Source organism: Anneissia japonica, unplaced genomic scaffold (genome assembly GCF_011630105.1).
Source record: "Anneissia japonica isolate Jap-2015-1 unplaced genomic scaffold, ASM1163010v1 scaffold287953_len805160_cov178, whole genome shotgun sequence".
NCBI classification, from domain to species: Eukaryota; Metazoa; Echinodermata; class Crinoidea; order Comatulida; family Comatulidae; genus Anneissia; species Anneissia japonica.
In genome coordinates this window covers 409,089-429,923 of record NW_022747029.1, presented here as the reverse complement: position 1 = coordinate 429,923, position 20,835 = coordinate 409,089, and the positions used below count along the sequence as shown (strand labels likewise).

Sequence of the window (20,835 nt, the reverse complement as noted above, 5' to 3'; positions counted from 1 at the left end):
TTGGAGGTGCGGGGAAGAGGGGCATGTATTCAAGGAAAAATTAAACGCTGTTGGGTACAAGTTTATTTGAGGTTGGAATAAATATACTATTTTTATTATAATTTTATAGTCTTTGACTGTAGGTAAAATAGATGGAACTTTTCCCACTAGCAGCCCAAGCATACCCTACATTTTATCCTGTGGTCCACCACTGTTGAGCAGTAACTTAAATGTCATCTAATTGTGAATAGAATGAACAAGTTATTGCTATATGTTCACTGGTAGGCTTGGTGGACATGCCAGCTATTTTGCCCAAGAATTTGGGTACTTGTGTAAACGTGAACTGAGGTATTGTGCTATAACATCATATTCATTAATAGTATTCTTATTATTATCATTATTATTGCTATTATTATTTTTATTACTATTATTAATAAAAATGACAATATACAGTGCTATGATTATAAAAATTAACCTTTTTGTTTGCACCACAAACCATATAAATAAAATTTCCAAAATCTAGAGCCAGTGGAGCTGGAGCTTAGTTTTCTCCTAAACAGAAAAGAGTATTAGAGGTACTAATTCATTGCATAATGCTATTGTTTGAAAGTATTTGTTGTGGTTTATAAACATTGTCTCCAATCAGGGTGTGTGTTATTTTACAGGGAAATTCCTTTTCCTACAATGTTCCACATGTCTTCAAACAGTGAAAAATAAACAAATATACAGATTAAAAGGCGTGAGGAAGATGAGTCACAAATAAATCAATTAAAGTATATAATATATGAATTTGTTTCATTATTTTCAATATACAAGTATATGTAAATATATATATACTGTACATTTACATATAATGTATGACTCATTAAAGCTAATAAGGGCTAGAGAACTAAAAAAAAAAAGTGTTTTTAAAATAAATGTCAATCTATAAATGTAAATGTTAATATAAACGTAAATGTTAAATCTGTATGGCTCGTCATAAACTTGTATGAGTATTATTTCTCTTTAATACTCCAAACCAGGATCCAGAAACAAATCTTCAGCAGTGCTAGCCATGCTTAGTGAGTTACAGAATGCAGAAGACAATTTGAAAGAAAAATTGCAAAAACTTGCTGAGGTTGATAATCAACTTGCCAAACTTAAGCACTCATCAGAGAAGTATGTTTGATTTTCATTAATGATTAATTATACTTTTATTTTATACTTGCAACTTACAGGCTCAATTAGATTTATACTAAAATGAACAGTAAAATACTGCTATTTGGTCACAATTTGTAAAGCCAAGCTTATTGAACTGTGATTACAAATCTTTCAGTGATCCTTGTATACCAAGTTCTTGATGGTTTTTATTATTAGTTCATTTGATATAATACATTGTTAAAATCCAATTTTATTTTTATTTTATCCTCAGATTTCATCAGTTGAAGGAACAGTTAGATATGAAATCACATGAATTTGACAGCATGCAGAGTCTATTGCAGGAGAGCACTCATACTCAACAGTTAAACATGATCAAGAAATTGCAGATATCTGTTGGTAAGGTTGTGGATGTTATCAAGTAAAAGACATGCATTTTCAAATGAACAATGTGTAATGGAATATGTCAACAAAGCTTTAACTCTTCCTTTTCTTTAAATTGCAAGTAGTGGTTTAGTAAAATTGATCTTTTGATTTTTTGTTCTGAAATACTGATTAATAAACTGTATACTAACATAATATGCTGGTGATTCAAGATCTCAATGACAGATATACTTTAAATACTGAGCTACATACAAATTTGGACTGAAGATTCTGGTAGTTTCCTGGCGAACCTGTTCATAAATATGAATACATACCTTTTAGATAATTTGAGACAAATACAATGACCAGTTACCAGTGGCATAGCTACGGGTAGTGCAGCCAGTGCAAAGCACTGGGGCCCATTCATAAATAGACCTAAAATAATAATTTAAAATAATTTCTATAAAAGGTAATAAACTTAAATTATAAACATAACATTTTCACATTTTCTCACTATTTTTGTTTTCAAAATTATCAAAGAAATGGGAAAAAAGAAAATTGTATTATAATTTATGTCGGAGATTGCCATCCCCGGCCATCTAGAGGTGCTATACAGGGGTGATATAAATTTTCTTACCTCAGCCCCAACCATGGTGGAGCTAAGGTGGTCATTGCCCTGCCTCTTGGCCTGCTGAGAACAGCTGCTGAGACCGTATCTGCTCCTCTTAAAATAGTTACAAATCCGGAATTATCTGAGAATTTGAGGGAATTTCCCTATCACATCAAAAGGCCCGGCAATTAATCTCGCACTGGGGCCCTTTCGCAACTAGCTTTGCCGCTGCCAGTTATTATACAGTTACACAAAACTGCAGAGCAACCTGTTGGGTAATCAAAGCATAGCACAAAATTAGTATATATTAGTATAATATTGATAAGCCTGGTCATGAAGCAACGGTTATTGCCGTTGACTATCGTAAAGCCTTTGACTTAAATGATCACACAATCGCTGTCAAAAGTGAAAACACTGAAAGATTAAAAAACTCTTGTCCAGTTGCCCGATGTTGGTTTTTGTTTATATTCTATTTTACAAAATGAAATATATTGTATTTGTGTCAGTTAACAAAGCCCTTAACTCTATTAACATTTCGTAAGTGTCCATTTCAATTATATTTTTATTTTTGTGCATATTTAAAAAAAATTTTTTGCACGCTTATTATTTCACCTTCAGTTGTGAATTTTTATTTAATTCGCTTTAATTTTTATTCTTTTAATTGTTATTTTTAACCTGTTGTTCATTAATTAATTTGGAAGGTCTTGGTGCAATTATCTCTTTATATTTTTTTTGCTGTTTTGCCCTTGTGTGAATTGTTTCCCCTAATGCAAATGTTTTGGTGTTTTTTTTTTTGGTTTTTTTTTCAAATGTGTGTTTTGGTGTATTTATTTTTCTTTTGTTTAGTATTTTCCAGTGTGAACTTGAGCCTTTTTAAAAATTACTTAATGTGCAGTAACCTCTTGGCTTCATAGAGCCACAAACCGAACCACTACTCATGAACTGTGCAAGTTTATAATTTATTGTGTGTGCAATGCACCACAACATGCGGTGTCATATTATCAATATTTGAGCTACCACTTGATTACAGGGAAGGGTCTTTTTAGGCAGTGTCTCAGTGTGGTTTGCCCTACCAGCTGTGTTCCAAAGTTGAATTTATGTTACTGTAGATTTTGTAAATAAATTTAACGTCCTTCCTTTGATTTGATTGCTTGCAGATGAACAGCAGAAAACTGTTGAACAATCTAAACTTACACAAGCAAACATGATGGAAAAAATGAAGACATTGGAAGAGAAGTTGAAGAACCCAAAGGCTGTACAAGATCAAGAAATAAAGGCAGCAGAAGAGCAGGTTGACAAGGCCAAAAAACTTGCTGAACAGTCAAACACAAACATGAAATCAAAACACCAGGTGTCTATGATTTTTTAATTCACTAGTTGTCTGTCTATCGTACATAGTCTCCAAGTCAACACCCTTTAATGAATGTGAAGCACCACATCCTAACATTTTCATGTGTATATTTGAAGATGTATTTTTTCAGGATGTACAAAAACTACTGCATATCTGTTTAAAAACAGGAATAAAAAAAGTGTGTTTTAAACTCCTTTCCTTTTTTTTGCTATTTTGTGTGTATAAATGTATAATTGTACATAGGAATATCCTATAAAATGTATATAATAAATATATGTATAGAAGCAGATACAAAAATGACACAAAAAGATTGCATAGTATTGTAAGTCAAAGGTCGTTATATGCAATTTTTTTTTCAAATATGAAATTTTGTCAAATAAAATGGGCTTAAATATATATTCTGAGCATTTTGACACAAAAAGCAAATCTGTGACCAGTGGTTGGCAATATAAGTATTCAAACACCATTATAATTATCGATATAAGCCGTGGAAAATGCCTTGTAACATGGGTTTTCTTATGAATAATCTGAGATCAAAGTCTGTACTGCCAATATGCACAGATAGGCTTATATGCCTTGAAATGTGTCAAAGGAGAAGTGGCATTCCCAGCATTTTTTAGCACAATGTTCTAATAGACTAAATAGCAACAATGCTCTGATCAAAATGACACTCAAATAACTATTTACAACAATTGGTTGCAAAGATATAAGAATCCTATGGCCATAACGTTGACTTCAATCTTTTGCCACATTTTGAAAATGTGTTACCAAGCAAAAAAATTATTCTTTGCCACCCTGAACCAATTTCTTTAGTCAAGTTCTCAGGACATCAAAGTTCATACAAAACCGGTCTAGCTACTAGGTTATTAAGTTGAAAAATTTTTTGGACCCAAGTTGTCAACTCAAAAACACTATTTTTGAGAGATTTAATCTTAACATCAACTTCCTCAGCAGGTTTGAATGAAATATAAATCACCTGCATTAGTATGATAAGAAATGTAAACTTTGAAACAATACAGTATACAAAAGTTGACCCTTGAAGAACAGAATAGTTGAGAATGTTCCCAACACAAACTGTTTGTGGACGTCCAGAAAGATTGGACCACCAGACGTAAAATAAAGAAAAAGAAAATTGTTTGTAAACAGAACTTGCTAATACAAACAGAAATAATTCTAATTCATTATACAAATAAATTCAACTTTGTGGGTAATTATGGTAATACAGTATTATATTTGATACAAATTTTTTGTTGTTGCAGGAGATGCAAATGCTAAAACTAGAGGCAGAGACCCTTCGACAAGATTTGTGTAAATATGAAAAACAAATCGAAACAACAAATGAGACTATTACTGGCTTTGAAGAACAATTAAAACAAGTTCAGGAAGCAGCCAGAAATTCTGCGGTAATATTATTTGATATCATCAGTATATACAGTATGTTACAGCAATGAACACTTAAAAGCATAACGAGTTAACAGCTCTTTTTGTCACTGATTATTTAATTTGTTACCATAGGAAACAGTCAAACAGTCGCAACAAGATCTAAATCGTCAAAGAGAAGTATTGACAGAATGTAATCAAGACATTAATGCTAAGATAGGAGAGCAAACACAGCTTAGTAAGGAAGAAAATGATGTTAAGCTGCAGATAAAGGAGATGGAGCATAAAGCAGCCAAGATCAACAAAGAGAGCAAGGAAGCAGCACAAAGAGTATGTAGTCTTACAATACATTTAATAATTGATATTTGGTATTTATATGACATGTGCTTTATGTTGTAAACATTCTAAAGTTATATAGACCTATACCTACTCTATACATGGTGTTTTACTTGATATGTGTAATCTGCTTTGGTGGATCCCAACATCTGTAACAGAAAAAAAAAAACAACATGGAGAGGAATCTAACATTAGCATTCTTAAGTTCAAACCTAGTCTGCTTCAGGATAGTTTTATCTGTGGCAAGCCTATCTCATTATTGTCATTATAAAAATGATGTGCAGGGTGATAAATTTGGAAGTAATCACAAGAATACTAATGTGTACTGCTGTTTTGTACAAACAACAAACCAGTGAAAAATAAAGTTATATTTAAGAAAAGCAAAATTCAGAAAAATATGATAAGATATCAGAGAATGCACATATTAATAGGCAGTTTTCCAAGTAGATAAGTCAAGTTCAGGGGTTCACTAAAATCTCATATTTTTTTCATTAAATGCTGTTAAATCATAAACTGTTGCTCTTCCAATAGATAATCAATTTCATAGTTTTCATATTGCAGGTTCAAAATCTACTTGCTAAATATGAATGGATTGAAAATGAGAAGCAGTATTTTGGACAGCCTAACACAGGATATGATTTTACTCAAAATGATCCGAAAGAAGTTGGTGTTCGACTTCACAAGCTTCAGGAAATTAAAGAAAACCTTTCAAAAAATGTCAATCTTAGAGCAATGAATACTTTAAGTAAGGCTGAAGAAAAGGTATGTTCAAAAAATATATATGTAGTTGACCTTTCTCTTCACTATAAAGCTTGGTTGCTGTTTAGGATTTCAACCCTGTGGTTGGGAGTATGATCATCATGCTGTCCACTTCCAGCCATGCTTAGATACCCCAGCTTGCATTGTGGACAGGCTACAAAAATGGTTCACACTATGTTCCAGCATTTCTGCTACGGCCGCTGATTTTGTTGGAGGTAACAAGATCAGGCCCATCCTTTGTAAAGCATTGCCTTGCATTCTCTAATTAAATACTCGTGTTTTTTATTTACTGCATATAATATGCAAACACACCATAAACCAGAATTCTTGCATACAGTTTGCAGTGCTTGGGATTTGAGGTATCACCATTGCACACCAAAACTCTTTTTCAGGGGTGTGAAAAATAGAGTACTTTGGGTTTAGTAAAAACCATGTCTGTGTGTTCTGTAGGATGTAATTTGTATTACTTAGAGCTCAGACCACTTAGTTTATGTGTACACTGAAACTTAAATTCCTTCCTTCCCAAAAAATCAAGTGTATAAATAAATTAAGATATGTGGTTGACAGCTTTGCCTACCATTTTCAAATAAAAAGTGTAGTATTCAAAAATTTAACAACTAATGATACCCCGAATGATGTATAATACAAAGAGTCATAATACTAAGTAGCTTAAAGGAGAAGTTTACATGTTTTATATAATTTGAGAATTGATTTAGCATAATCAGGTTACATATCCCATTTTTGAATTACAAATCTTGTGCACGTTTGTTACGTAGATAATCTCAACCAAATTTGTGATGACGCAGCATGTGCATCGCTCCATTTAAGCAATGCACCTGCAACGTCATCAAAATTTAGATTAGAACGTCTACAGTGTATGTAACAACATGCACTAGATTCGTAATTTTAAAAATAAGATATTATCTCACTGAGTATGCTAAATCAATTTTCAAATTGAATTAATTGGCAGACTTCTCCATTAAATATGTTGCTACAAAATCAAAATATATTTCAAAATATTTTATATCTCTTTGATCCAGAAATTACTTATTAATAAGTTTATAGGTAATTATTCTCCAAAGTTGAGCCAATCAATAAACAGAATTTACCAGTTTAAAAATTCACCAGTTTTATCTAGCACTAACGGTCATCGTCAACTTGTCTTCTAGTATAATGACTTGATGAAAAAACAAAAAATTGTGGTTAATGACAAGAAGAAAATTATGGCAACAATCAAGGAGCTAGATGAAAAGAAAAATGAAGCTCTTAAAAAAGCCTGGGAGCAAGTTAACAAGGTAGACATTTTTGGTATCTATATTTAGTAAGAACCATTGCTTTTGGCTTTGTAAGTGTTTGCATTCATATGAATTTGTTGAGCAACTTGTTTGCGAATTTTTGCATTTTCTTTATGCAATTTTGTTTTGGCTGTAAAACTGTAGGGGTAAAATAACAGTTTGCACTACATCTTGCTAGGATTACTGATGATGGGTCGCTGTGTTTGTATTGTATGCAAGTATTTTCAGGGCTAAAAGTGTGTTTATGTTTTCCTTTAATAATTTATGTTAATCAGTGAGAACTTTCCCCATCTACAGCGGCTTGATTATGGAATATCCTGCCTCCTTCCATTAAGAACTGTAACTCTGTCAGACAGTTTAAGACAGGCCTTAAAACCTGTCTTTTTAATTGAGTTTAGGGCATATTATGGCTGGGTTTGGTAGTTTTTGCACTCATTTCATTTTAATATTTTTATCTTATATTACCAGTGGTTTACTATAGTCTATGACCATGGGGCGGGGGAGTGGGCTATACTTGAGAGAATATTTATTACAGTGTGTGGTTAGCACTTTGTAACTGCAAGGAATAAGTGCCATAGAAGTAACAAGTAATTTGTAGCACAACCTGAAATTGAGAGTGAAATTCAATTTAGTTATAAAATGTGTATTTAGATATATCACATCTAGGTCATTTAGTTTGGGAGTGAGCATTGTCAACCCCATTGTCTTGTTAAAATTGACTTTATGGAAAAGAAACATTAAAGTCACCTACAGTATGATCATAAATGGACTAGACTCGCACTCATAAGTAGAGCTGAATCTGATCAGCTGATCAGTCAAAAAGTGTACTCCTATGATGGTTGGGATAATATTACCTTATAGTGACACCATCACTAAATTTAAATACAAGATTAGGCATTAATTTACTGAGAAATCTCACACCGTAAGGATGTCATAAATTAGTTTCCTCTGAGTCAATGCTTCATGGTGATCTTGTGTTAATATTCAGGGTCAGAAGCCAGTGTTCACATAAGAAAAATACAGTTTACAGTTACTCACTTTATGCACAAGGATCACAACTGCAAACTGTTCTAAATGAGTCCCTTCACAAGACAAAAATACACACAAGATGCTGTATAGACCTAGTCTTAAACAATAGTGAGATTGATGTATGCTCTGCATTATTTATTCATAACAATTATATTTTCTTCAGGATTTTGGTTCAATTTTCTCAACTCTTTTACCTGGCACTTCAGCGAAACTGATGCCACAAGAAGGACATAGTATTCTAGATGGCTTAGAAGTCAAGGTTGCTTTTGGAGATGTCTGGAAAGAAAGTTTATCTGAACTTAGTGGAGGGCAAAGGTAAAAATATGTTGTAGCATAACAATTTAAAGGTTTATGGTAAATTTGTTTTATTATAGTTATTGGTTTTGTGTTTTTTTATTATTGTTTTATTAATTATTAATTGTTATAATATTGTTATTCTGAACTTAAGGTCAAAGGTAAAAAGACTTTGAGGGTAATAACTGCCCATTTTTTAAATTGGTACATTACAAATATGTTTCGTTGCTAAGCTTTTTTTGGAAGAAGGGTATTTTGAAATAAATGCCAAAAACAAATACTAAGTAAAAGAGGTTATTTTGAAAGAATTATTTTCCTATCCCTGGTACTACCAGGGCTAGCAGTGAAAGGGTTAAGGGGAACTTCGACAATGGAGAAATTAGAGAACAATTAAAAACACACAAAAGATATTCCCCTTAAGTCCGAGTTAGCACTTTTATTATTATTATTAATTATTATTATTATTATTATTGCTATTGTTGTTATTATTATTACCACCTCCGCAAGAAAGATTTTTTTCTGTGTGTGTGTTAGGGGTGGGGGTGTGTGTTAGCAGCCTCTTGCCTACATTTTTAGGTCTACAGGTATATGCAACTTTTAGTGACAATATGTAATAGAGTGAGGATATGAGGACAATTTACAGAGAAATATCCCACCAGATGTCTCAAAAACAACTGAAGTGCATGAAACCTGGAAGAATTAACCAAACAATATCATAATTATAATAATACAGTATAAGAATTTATGAAGTGTCAATTAAATGACCGAGGTGCATTATTAAAGCGGTAAAGGTGGAGAAGGTGAGTTTTAAGTAATTTTAAAATGAAGCAACAGAAGAACCATTTTTAATGTGTGCAGGGAGTCAATTTCCAAAGTGTAGGATGCGGCAAAAGAAAAAGATTTATGGCCAATGCTTTGTAAGGATGTGCGTAGAAAGGAGAGCAAAAAATTATCCTGTGATCTTAGGGTGCATCCAGGAATAAATATGGGTAATCTGATAAATATAGTTAGCTGTTGCTTAACAAAAGTGCATTAAAAGTAAGTAGCAAGATTTTGCAGGAATCAATGGGAAGCCAGTGGCGGTCTCGGGAGAACAGGGTTGATGTGTGATCAACGTTTTGTGAATGTTATAATTAGTGTAGCTGTCACGTGGTACTTCAATGATATCAATTTGACACGAACAAAACGACACCCATCATCAGATAAGTTACAACAATCTGTTTATTTCTTTCCTTCTTTTCTTTCGTCATTCATTTGACTTACTGCAACCCCTTGTTTCGTAAAATTTATCCATGAGTCAGCATAATATAGAGGCTACCTACTGTATAAACAAAATGGTACATTTTTCTAGAGACAGGCCCCACATCGTAATTTACAATTAACGACCTAAAATAAAATAAATTGCAAAATAGGCCTAGCAATAAATTATACTAAATATATATATTTTTTCTTAGGTCCAATTGCATTTCAATAATTCTATGAGTTACCCTGCACGATACACGTCATTAGTCCTGCTATAATACAATGCAATATAAATAATTAACTTACTGCTGCTAATTATGACCGAAACCTTAGTTTGTCACCTTTTATAGCACATATCTGCCTGCATTCAACATTAGCCAGTCTTCATGGACCTTGTCCAACTCGGCTTTTCTCATCTAAGGCCCTTAACTTAGGCCTCCCTAGAGACATCTGCTCTCAATCGAGACCTAGACAAAAAATTACCACCTTATCTCCCAGGGTCCAACATTATGACGTGTTTCCCTTTTAAATATGCATGTACTTAATTAATATGCACATACTTTTTAGTGTCCCTCTAGAGTTCCATTCTCAACATGATGATAATATCAATAGGAATAATATCATTAATAACAACAGTAAGAACAATAAAATATAGTAATAATAATAATAATAATAATAATAATACATTCGAATCAAGTCAATTGTGACAGTAGCAGGGTTTTAAAACCTCGGAAATATGTTAATTTGAGATTTAGGAAGAAAAAACTGATGGTGACAATCCATGTTTGTGTGTTTTGATTTGATTTGATTTATTTAATATGCTCTTTAAAAAATACAACAGAAACAAAAACACATGAACAGAGCAAATCACAAAAGAGCATATCGGGGATAACCCTAAAATTGTAAAAAAGACAATTATTTCCATAGGGGTCCCTACATGAAATAATGTGAAATGAACAAATAAAAAACTCTGCAGAAAAAAATGACAAACATCAAAATATAGCAATATATAAAAAACAGATTCAGTCCTTAATTAACCTTATACATATAAATATAAATATAATATACATACACGCACTAAAAACATCATTTTAAAATTTTCAACCGTCTACACAGCCATATTGTTGAGAAGAAACTTTTTAAATGCAAATTTATATGATCTGAGTGTATCTGGGCTTTTGATGGAAACGGGTAATAAATTCCAAGCAAGAATACCAGAATATGTAAAAGAAGAAAGAACTTTTGTTTTAGGAACATAAAATTATAAATAGAACCTTGAGTGTTATAGTTATGTATGTTATTGACCTTGATAAATCTCTCTTTAAGGTAATCAGGGCAAGTATTATTATAAATTTTATACAAGTGAGTTAAGCTAAGTTGTTTAGTCCTATAAGAGACATTAAGCAAATTTAAAGAAGCAAAATCATGAGTTAAATGATAACATGCGCACTTACCTAAAATAAATTGGATGACCTTATTTTGGATAACCTGTAACTTTTTTTTAAAACGCCTTTGTGGTACCAGGGTACCACGATACCAATGCATAATCAAAAATAGGTAAAATAAGTAAAGAACATGTGTTCTTTTTTAGACTTGTTTTAAAATATCTAGCCTGTCTATAAGCAAATCTAAGTTGATTGTTCATCTTTTTAGTAAGGCTATTTACAATAATTTCACATGACAATGTGTTGTTGAGTTCCATCCCAAGATACTTAACAGAGGTACTAGCCTTAGTTATTTGACCATTGCATGTAACATAGCAGTTCAATGTATCCTTAACTATCCTTTTTGAACTGAAGACAATAAATTAAGTTTTATCATTATGCATTGAGAGATAAATTATCAACAAGCCATTTAGAACATTTTCGAAGATTTTCACTAAGTTTAGTTTGAATTTGTGGAAGGCATTTGTCTGCATAAAGTAGAGCACTATTGTCAGCATATTGCAGGAATATACAATCAACGACGCCAAGCATGTCATTAACATAACATAAAAACAACAAACGGCCTAATATATATGCTCCCCATACAGGGAATTTATTCATCAAACTCCAGGCCTCCGGCCCCTTGTAAAACAAAATTATTACAAATTAAATAAGCGTGCTGTGACAATACCGTACTTTAAATAAATTTCATTAATACACCCGTGTTTCTTTGTTTTCCTTTCTCTTAAATGCATGATAAATAAATAAACATACTTTTCTAATTATATTAATGTTTTTTGATGATATAATTTGATAAAATTTTTCATTTGTTGGAAAATTAATATAATATGATGGGAGATATGTTTTTCTTAAATCAGAATATAACTTGCAAAACAAAAGAAAATGAATCTCATCTTCGATACTACCATCTTGGCAAATACAAAGTCTATTTTTATAATTAACGTTGTTTTTACGCCCCTTTTCAATTTCAAGGTTATGATTTGATATACGAAAAGATGTCATTAACAGTTTAAAATACGGTTTTATATTCATTGAGAGATAAGCTTCAATTCCAAAAGTACACTTGAATTTCATATGATCTGAGAATTCCCCCGTTTCTAAACACAATTATCTTAGATTTCTTCAAATTAACATTAACTCCAAATTTCATACAATATTTATCTAACTCATTAATTAATTTTTGTAATTTTAATTGTGATTCTGCCATTTGTACGAGATCATCTGCAAATAAAATGTGTATGAGTTTAGTCATTCCTAATCCGCAACCATCAAAATCATAATTATTGTTAAATTCGTAATGTAAATCATTAATGAAAAGAGAAAATAGGAGTGGTGAAAGAATGCATCCTTGTTTTAAACCATTTTTACAATTAAAGAAATCTGTAATGCCATTTTTTGTACGGACACAACTTTTTACATTTTCATAGTATGCTTTTAAAATATTAAATATTTTCCCGTTCATCCCACTCTGTTTAAGTTTATTAAATAATATTTGTCTATTCACTTTATCGAAAGCCTTTTCGAAATCTATGAATGCACAATAAAATCTTCCCTTACTTTTATAAAGGTATTTTCTAATTAAAGTATGAAGAATAAAAATGTTATCAGTAGTAGAGTACCCTTTTCTAAACCCTGCCTGTTCTTCCCTAAGTATATTACGGCCTAATATACTCTCCTGAGGGACACCATATTTAACATTAAGAACATTAGAAACTTGATTATTTGTGTGCACCTCCTGGGTTCTATTGCTGAGATATGATTTAAACCACCCTATGGATTTTACACCAAGGGCAGAGAGTTTACTAATAATAATAGAGTGATCTACACTGTCAAATGCCTTTTGTACAGTATATCTAAAAGAACAAGACCAACATGTAGACCAGAAGCTATCTTTTGCCTAATGTACTCATGAAGGTACAGTATATTAAACGGGTATCAGTTGAGTATCCACTGCGAAACCCTGATTTAAATTTATATAGGTCATTATCTGTAAGGTAATCATTTAGCTGAGTAAAAAATTGCTTTTTCTAATATCTTAGAGGCAGCAGGTAGGATACTTATGGGTCGATAGTTACCAGCTTCCATCCCTTTTTTTTTATAAAGCGGTTTTACCTTCACAGATTTAAATTGGGAAGGGACAGTCTCAGTAAGAATCGATAAATTAATAAGATACAATAACGGGCCTTTAATCTCACAAGCAACATCTTTGAGGAAACAAGCAGGAAAATCGTCGACCCCAGTGCTTTTGGTGGAATCAAGGTTCGATAGCTCAGTGTAAACAAATTCTTCGCTTATTTCTTGTAAAACAAAAGAGTTTGAAATAAACTTATTATATAATTCTTTCAAATCAGTTAAAAAAGAGCAAAAATAATTAAGACGAGGCAGGAGCAATGAAGAAATTTTACAAGGAATATTCATAAAAAAATTATTAAAAAGGTTTGCAACAGCAAGACCATCATGGGTCTTTTGTCCATCGTCATTCAGGACAATTTGAAGTTGCCCTTTCGTCTTAGTCTCATATCCAAGATTTTTTAGAACATTCCACATGCTTTGAGGTTTATTTTTATTTTTTTCAATTTCATTAGCTATGTGCTGTCATTTGGCTTTCCTATAAAAAGGATCTGGTTAACATTGTTTCTAAACTGACGATAAGATTTACATAACTCGTGTTCCTGGTCAAGTTTCTCGACACTTTTCATCATTTCATCTCTTTGGTGAATAAGTTCTAAAAGCTCACCAGCGATCCATGGCTCAGTTCGTTGCTTAATGCGAATGGTCTTCATTGGAGCTACTACAATGTTGAGTTCTTTCGTGAAAAACCTTGAGTGTGTGGGTTTAGGGTCATTTAAAGTGCTATTGTCCCAGACCTAAATATTTCAAAAAACTTTCTAGAATGGTTTATCACCTTACAAGGAGAAATAATTAAATTTTTGTCCAAGTAACAATAATTGAAGGCTGTCAATGGCTACCAGATCGCACATAACTAAAAATGTAATAGTTGTGTAAATGGATGACATTCGCGACATCCCGGGTTTGAATCCCTGTGGATGTTGAGATTCTGTTTTCATGATTTTTTTTTTTCAAAAGGAAAATTATGATGTGGAGATGTACATTTTCCGAGTGTGCTCTAGTTATTACTGTTATTATTGTTACACATTGCTTTTGCTGTGCTATTGTTATTATATTATTCTCCTGAAGACGATTTGAGCAACTCAATCGAAATATCAAGATATTCTCAATCAACAACAGTTTCTTTCAGAACTATCTACGTGGTGTATTGCAGGCATTAATATATTATTATGACTTCGCCATGCAAACCTTAAAACAATATTTTGTGCTATTGTTGTTTTATTTTTGTTTTTATTATTGTTAACCTTCAAACAATATTTTGTGCTATTGTTGTTTTATTTTGTTTTTGTTATTGTTATATTGTTGTTATTGTGACCATAATCGTCGTCATACATTTTATTTCATGATATGGATGCCCCAAATCATACATATTTTCGTTTTTCAGGTCTCTTGTAGCACTTTCGCTTATTCTATCACTTCTGCTCTTCAAACCTGCCCCTTTATACATTCTGGATGAGGTAGATGCAGCACTGGACTTGTCGCATACACAAAACATTGGTCAGATGCTAAGAACCCATTTCAGGCATTCACAGGTAAGTTGTAGAAGTGTCCAGGCAGTGCAAGAAAATTCCTTTAGGCCAAGAAGTATTGGTAGTGGATTAATAGTGTCAAGATAAATTTGCTGTTTAATAAATTTGAAAAGCTATCTAAGGATATGCAGACGTACATTTGAATTGTTATATTAACCTTGTATGGTCAAAGGATTATAACAACAGTTGTAAAAAAATAATCATGTGGTTCCCAACTCCACCGTTAACATCACGTGCCACAGACCCCTTAAAGTGTGGCTCATCCACCCCGGAAGATTTTCATAAAGACACTGTACTCATATATTGTAAAGTGGAATTTTATTTTTAGTATATCTTTAAAAATTCTAATAGTGGGAAATTTGATGTTAACTCCAGTAGGGTATACAGTACATTGAAGGAAATATAGGGTAGGTTTTTTTTTTAAATCTTTTTTTTCCAATAAACTTTGTTAGATGGAAATTTAGGCAAGTTGTCATACAATTATTTATTTAGATTTAACAAAACAAATCTAATTACTTTTCATGTCATAAATTTCAAATGGTGCGCCAACCGCAAAAGATCTTGCTCCACACATACAGGTATGCATGGTCCTTGTTCAATCAGTAGTGACTTGTCTGTCAAGCAAAGGAAGGTTACATATGGGTTTATACAGTGTGCATATCCATAAAACCTCTGGTAAAATCAGTTCCATAATCGTAGTAACAGGTCATTGAAGGTGTGGCTAAGGTCATGACCTATGTGTTTATGCTGTTTGGTCTTTCTTATGCACATGGAATACTGTTTTTCTGGCATGGTAAGATTTCAGTTTTTCCCCAATGAAGCAGTTTGTTTTTTATGATACTGTGTAACCTGTGAAAGCTGACTTGTAAATCAATGATTACTGCTGAGGGTGTGTGGAGTTTTGGAGTCAGGATGACCATGGGTTCGGCCAGAGCTGTGGGCCCTGCGCTTCAGTAAATAACAAATAAACAAAATAATTAAAAACTCAAGATTCTCACCAGTACATCCGATTCAGTAAACAATCACAACTGTGATCACTCACCCTTAATTACTCCCACATAATTACAATAATACAGGGGAAGATAGAGTCCCAAACAGGTACCCTTATCTCACGGATCAGCCCACTTTACTACTGGAAGTCTATGCAACTGTTCCAGATGAATTCTCAAGTTACCCTCTCTCTAACTGTACTCAACTTAAGTAGTTAATTTGCATATCTTGCCCAAAACAGCAGGGCAGTGGAGGGGCAGCCTAATTGGTTAAACTAAGTTTGGGCTGACCACTTCCTATCTAGATTAGTCCATTCCCCATCACCTTGGTGACCCTGGGGCAATACCAAATTCCGTTACAGTATCACAAAGATTTAATAGGCTATAGACAATGAACGGAATGACAGCAAGTACAAATGTTTGTCTGAGTTAACAAAAGAGCTGTCAAGTGATGCTTGTGGATTTGAATTCAGTTGTGGGATGAGCCAAACTGAATTCTGGAGGCAGTACACACAACGTTTCTTTGAAGAAAATGTTTATCACAATAAACTTGCACAACTTTGCTCTTGAAGAGGCTACAGACTTGATTTTGGGCTAATTTTACAGCTAAATAATGCTGATATAATTTACAAATTTACAAACCCAGGTTTTTGGAAATAACGAAACAAGAATTGTTGTATAACCGCCGTGCTAGACTTGCCACAAGTCCCTTATTGTGTTTTTCTCATTCTTGACAAGGCCACCAACGAGTGACTTATTTTAGATATGGAATCAGGGACTTGTAAAACACTGCATGCAGGTACAAGGATGCGAAAATAAATTATTTCAACCAATAACAGTGTTCACATTTTTGGAGCCTTGAACGTGTACAGAAAGTGAATCACCTGCTGACACAGTAAATTTTTAACAATGTTCTAACCTATACCTAAATCTGTGTAGCTTTAGCGGTAAACAAGGTTATTTAATATGAATAAAGTAAGCCAATCATGTGACTTACAAAATCATTCATGCATAGGATATTACACATCAAATTTGATATATTAAATCGTACGCATGAATGATCAGGCCGTGTTTTCCCAGGTCCTAATCCGTAAAAAGAAAAAAAAAATGAGTATGGGACGCCAATTTAATTAGGTATGGCGCGCACTAAGCGCAGTAAAGAGTGAATAACCCAAAATTAGGGGCTGGAACCCAGGCTACTGCCATGCTTTCAATAACATGTATTTCATATTATAATTTCCATACATGAAGGTTAGCCTATGCTAGCTTTTGCTCATTAATGCTATGATCTACCCCAGTTGAAAAGAAAAGTCAACTGAGCTTGGCGGTATAGAACCAAGTCCCACAGATGAACTTGATATATCCGAATGTGAGGACTAGCACTGTTCTTTGCCATCAGACCAAATGCAGATTTATTTTATGATTTCCTTTTCCATGTTACCTCAGAAGGTGTTGTTAATATAGAGGATGAATTTGACCACAAGTACTGTGTGCAAAAGGAATTGTATCACGCAATTCAATTCAATTTTATTTTGATCACAAATGGCAGTAATATGACTGAATAGCTTGTGATTAACAGTTTAAAATTTATAAAAATTGCTTTAAATAGAAAAAACAACAGAAACAGCATAAAGAATCCAAAAAAAAAAAAAAAACCTGTTAAACAGTACAAATAAATGACAGCAAAAATACTTTAAAAATAGACGTATAAAAACGGAACAAACGATTCAAAAAACAAGAAGCAAATTAGGAAATAAAAACAGAAAAAATGTAAGTAAAAACATTACAGGATTGGATCAAAAGTACAGAATTTTTGTTATTGTTTATTATTTTGTAACTAAAATTGAAAAGGTTGGAATAGGCCTATTCATTTATTATTGTTATGTAATTATTATAATTAATGATAACAGTGACAATATTAATATTATTTCCATCGCTATTATCATTGTCATTATTATTATTATTAGATTGAAACTGGAGTCAATATTTGAGAGAGGGGGATTTCACAAGTCACGAATAAGATCATTGAGGCACCTGGTTAGGAAAGGGATTGTGCTGTCGTTGTACCGCTTAGTCCACCAACTTCTATTGGCATACATATCGGTGCCCCTAAGTGGCATTTGGTGTTGTTTTGAATTAAGTTGAAACCATTCAGAGAATCTAGGGGATTTAGCGTAAGAGTCATAAATACAAAGCAAAACCTGACACCAAAGGAGTTATTCCAAAGGACTGTGTTCTATACTTTGGAATTGAACTAGTGAAATCTCTCTGTTTTCATTCTTACCAATGAAGACTACACAAACATTATGTGTGCACTTTCAATTTAATGCCGTATGACATATTTTATGCCTCGTTAGAATACATGAATGAACAGATAATTAAAAATTACTCTTTCATTTTTATTACACCTGCTGCTGCCTTAAAATCTCCAAAAAATAAGATATGTGTATTTCTTCATAATTAAACAGTATAAATTAAAAGCATTTAACCATCCTATTACTACACTGTTTACATTTAACAATACAATTTTATTTTTATTTTTTCCCATGTCTGGATGTTGGCAGTTCTTTTTACAACCTATTGTAAAAAGCCCAAAAGGTACTTACCGGTGTCGGTATTGCTTTCCCGCGTAGGCCTAAATACAATTGTATATGTCTGTGTAGCATGAGCTCTTGACTTGAAGTGACATCCTTTCTCCGAGGGCTTCCTGAGATCGGCCTTTCAACGCGCATGCCGGTTAAGATGCCAGTCTGTGCAGATGAGCTAACCCAGGAAGTACGAGGTCATGGAAACATGACCTTTAGGGGATCATCACTACATTCCCACATTGTTTGGAAAAGGACGCCATGCAGCATGGAAAAGGACCCAACCCACCGACATTCTCAGTGGGCCACGAGTCTGGAATTATTCAGGAGGGTTCAGCCCATAAACATATTGGAAAAGAATAGAAATTAAGGAAGCACAAGAAAATAAAATGAAACGATCTCCTAAATAAACTGAAAGTTTCCTTGGGTGGGCACTGAGCTTAAATACTCAGAAGAGGTCCAGGCCGTTCTTCTGGGTGAGCTCTAGGACTCTCTGGGTATCCCAGCCTAAAACCTGACCCACCCCCACTGCTGTTTGCTATAACAGATGGGTGCTCCCACCCGCTGGCCCCGGGGATGGAAATAGGGACCATTGAACTCGATGAGCAACCTACGGTCACTCACCGTGACGATGTGCCTGGCAGCTGCCTGTTGCACTTCCGAGAACCCCTGGAAGTATAGCACCCCTCTGCTAAGTTGTCTCCATCCATCTCCCTTACGTGCAGGCAAATCAGATGGTGACGCCGGGAGGAGTAGCACTGTCTAAGCATCTTCTCAAACATTTCATCTTGATGCACCCAGTCGGCAGTTGGCAACATATGGTCCAACCCAATTTCACTGAGTATTCTCACGTGGGAGGACCTTGTGAGATGCCTCATGCTTGGGGTGCAGACCCACGCCCTCCTCGTACCCCTGCTCACAAAGAACATATCTCCCGGAAAGAGGGGAAAGATGCGGCATAGGGAGAGAATCCTCCGCCCGTCGCGCAGTCCCGTTAACCACCTCACCACTAAGACGATCCACGATAGCAAGGTAGCACCGCCAATGGATCAAGACGGACGAGTGGCTAATGGGGCAGACGGAGAATTCGCTCACCGATCCAGCACCGAAGAGTTCGCAGAGTTTTTGTATTGACCACCTGGCTTTCATCTCAATGATGTACGTTTCCCCCAGCTTCCCAGTCGCACTCTCTTGAGTCAGTTTGGTCAGCCGGAGTCGCAGTAGTGGCGGTATTCCCTACAATAACCCTAGCGACACTTTCCAGTACTTTAAATTGTACTTGAGTGCGTCACATTGTGCACCGTGTTTGCGGCTTAAAGATAGGACCAGGGAGAGACAAAGGACTCCCACCAGTAGGGCTACCCTGACCCGATTTGGCATGGGCCACAGATACCGGATCAGGGTGAAATGACAATCCACCTTCTCCCGGTGTTGAATGGGAAGACCCCCAAAAAATTGACCCTGGCCCGGCTCGGCTTGAGCCAAAGATGATGGGTCAGGACTACCTCCCGAGAAATTGACCAAAGATAACAAACCAGGCCACGCTGCAGCACCACTTGCCTCCTGGACATCCCCAGAGTTAGGGGGATCCACTTCCAAAGGCTCTGGGGAGGAAGGATCTCCAAGCAGAAGAACCTCCTCCCTCCCCTGTTTTTCTGCCTCGGTAAGAGGAACCCACTTTCCGTCCACCAATTTTTGTCTCAGACGGATACCCGTAGAGGAGAAACCCAATGATATGCAACTCGATGATGTCCGAACTAGTCAGAATTATATAGGTCAAGTCACTTGACCTTTGACCAAAATATACATTTGCGATATTTTGGGTCAAAGGTCAAGGTAAACATGACTTGACCTATATAATTCTGACTAGTCCGGACATCATCGAGTTGCATATCATTGGAAAGAGAATCTTCTTCTCTATCTAACGGTACCAGAATTTCTTCAATACCAAAATTGGCTGCCTATTCTGGGCAGATGATATCATTTTAATTGGAGACAGTGAGCAAGACTTCAACTTACTTTTAAATGCAGCAAATGATTTTGCAACACAATGGAAAATGTTATTCAGTTTTGATAAATCAAATGTTATTATAACTGGACAACGCCACAATGTACATAGGAAATGGCCAACTGGTAACAACTTTATTAATGAAACTAACACATAAATACCTTGGAATGTTCATATCAAGTAAAATTAAAGATACCTGTCAGATAGACGAAATAGTAAAAAAAGGAAATAAAGTCATGGCATATATAAAGTAAATCATTAACGAACATGATGACTTTAATAGAATCTACTATGGCGATATTCTCTGGAAGTCAATTGGCATACCAACTATAACTTACGCAAGTACCATATGGTTCTGTGACAATAAGACTTCC

The 20,835-nt window shown here is 34.3% G+C and overlaps 1 protein-coding gene across 1 annotated transcript in view; it reads left to right on the top strand.

Annotated features, from left to right (window-relative positions):
• The window catches only part of LOC117120397 (structural maintenance of chromosomes protein 2-like), a 55,794-nt gene that overhangs the window by 28,218 nt on the left and 6,741 nt on the right, over positions 1 to 20,835 (top strand). The window contains exons 14-22 of the mRNA XM_033265437.1: positions 1,002 to 1,137; positions 1,391 to 1,515; positions 3,247 to 3,440; positions 4,700 to 4,843; positions 4,956 to 5,150; positions 5,718 to 5,918; positions 7,085 to 7,210; positions 8,403 to 8,554; positions 14,735 to 14,882. Of these exons, the coding sequence (XP_033121328.1) occupies positions 1,002 to 1,137; positions 1,391 to 1,515; positions 3,247 to 3,440; positions 4,700 to 4,843; positions 4,956 to 5,150; positions 5,718 to 5,918; positions 7,085 to 7,210; positions 8,403 to 8,554; positions 14,735 to 14,882 (1,421 nt within the window). The remainder of the gene's footprint in view (positions 1 to 1,001; positions 1,138 to 1,390; positions 1,516 to 3,246; positions 3,441 to 4,699; positions 4,844 to 4,955; positions 5,151 to 5,717; positions 5,919 to 7,084; positions 7,211 to 8,402; positions 8,555 to 14,734; positions 14,883 to 20,835) is intronic.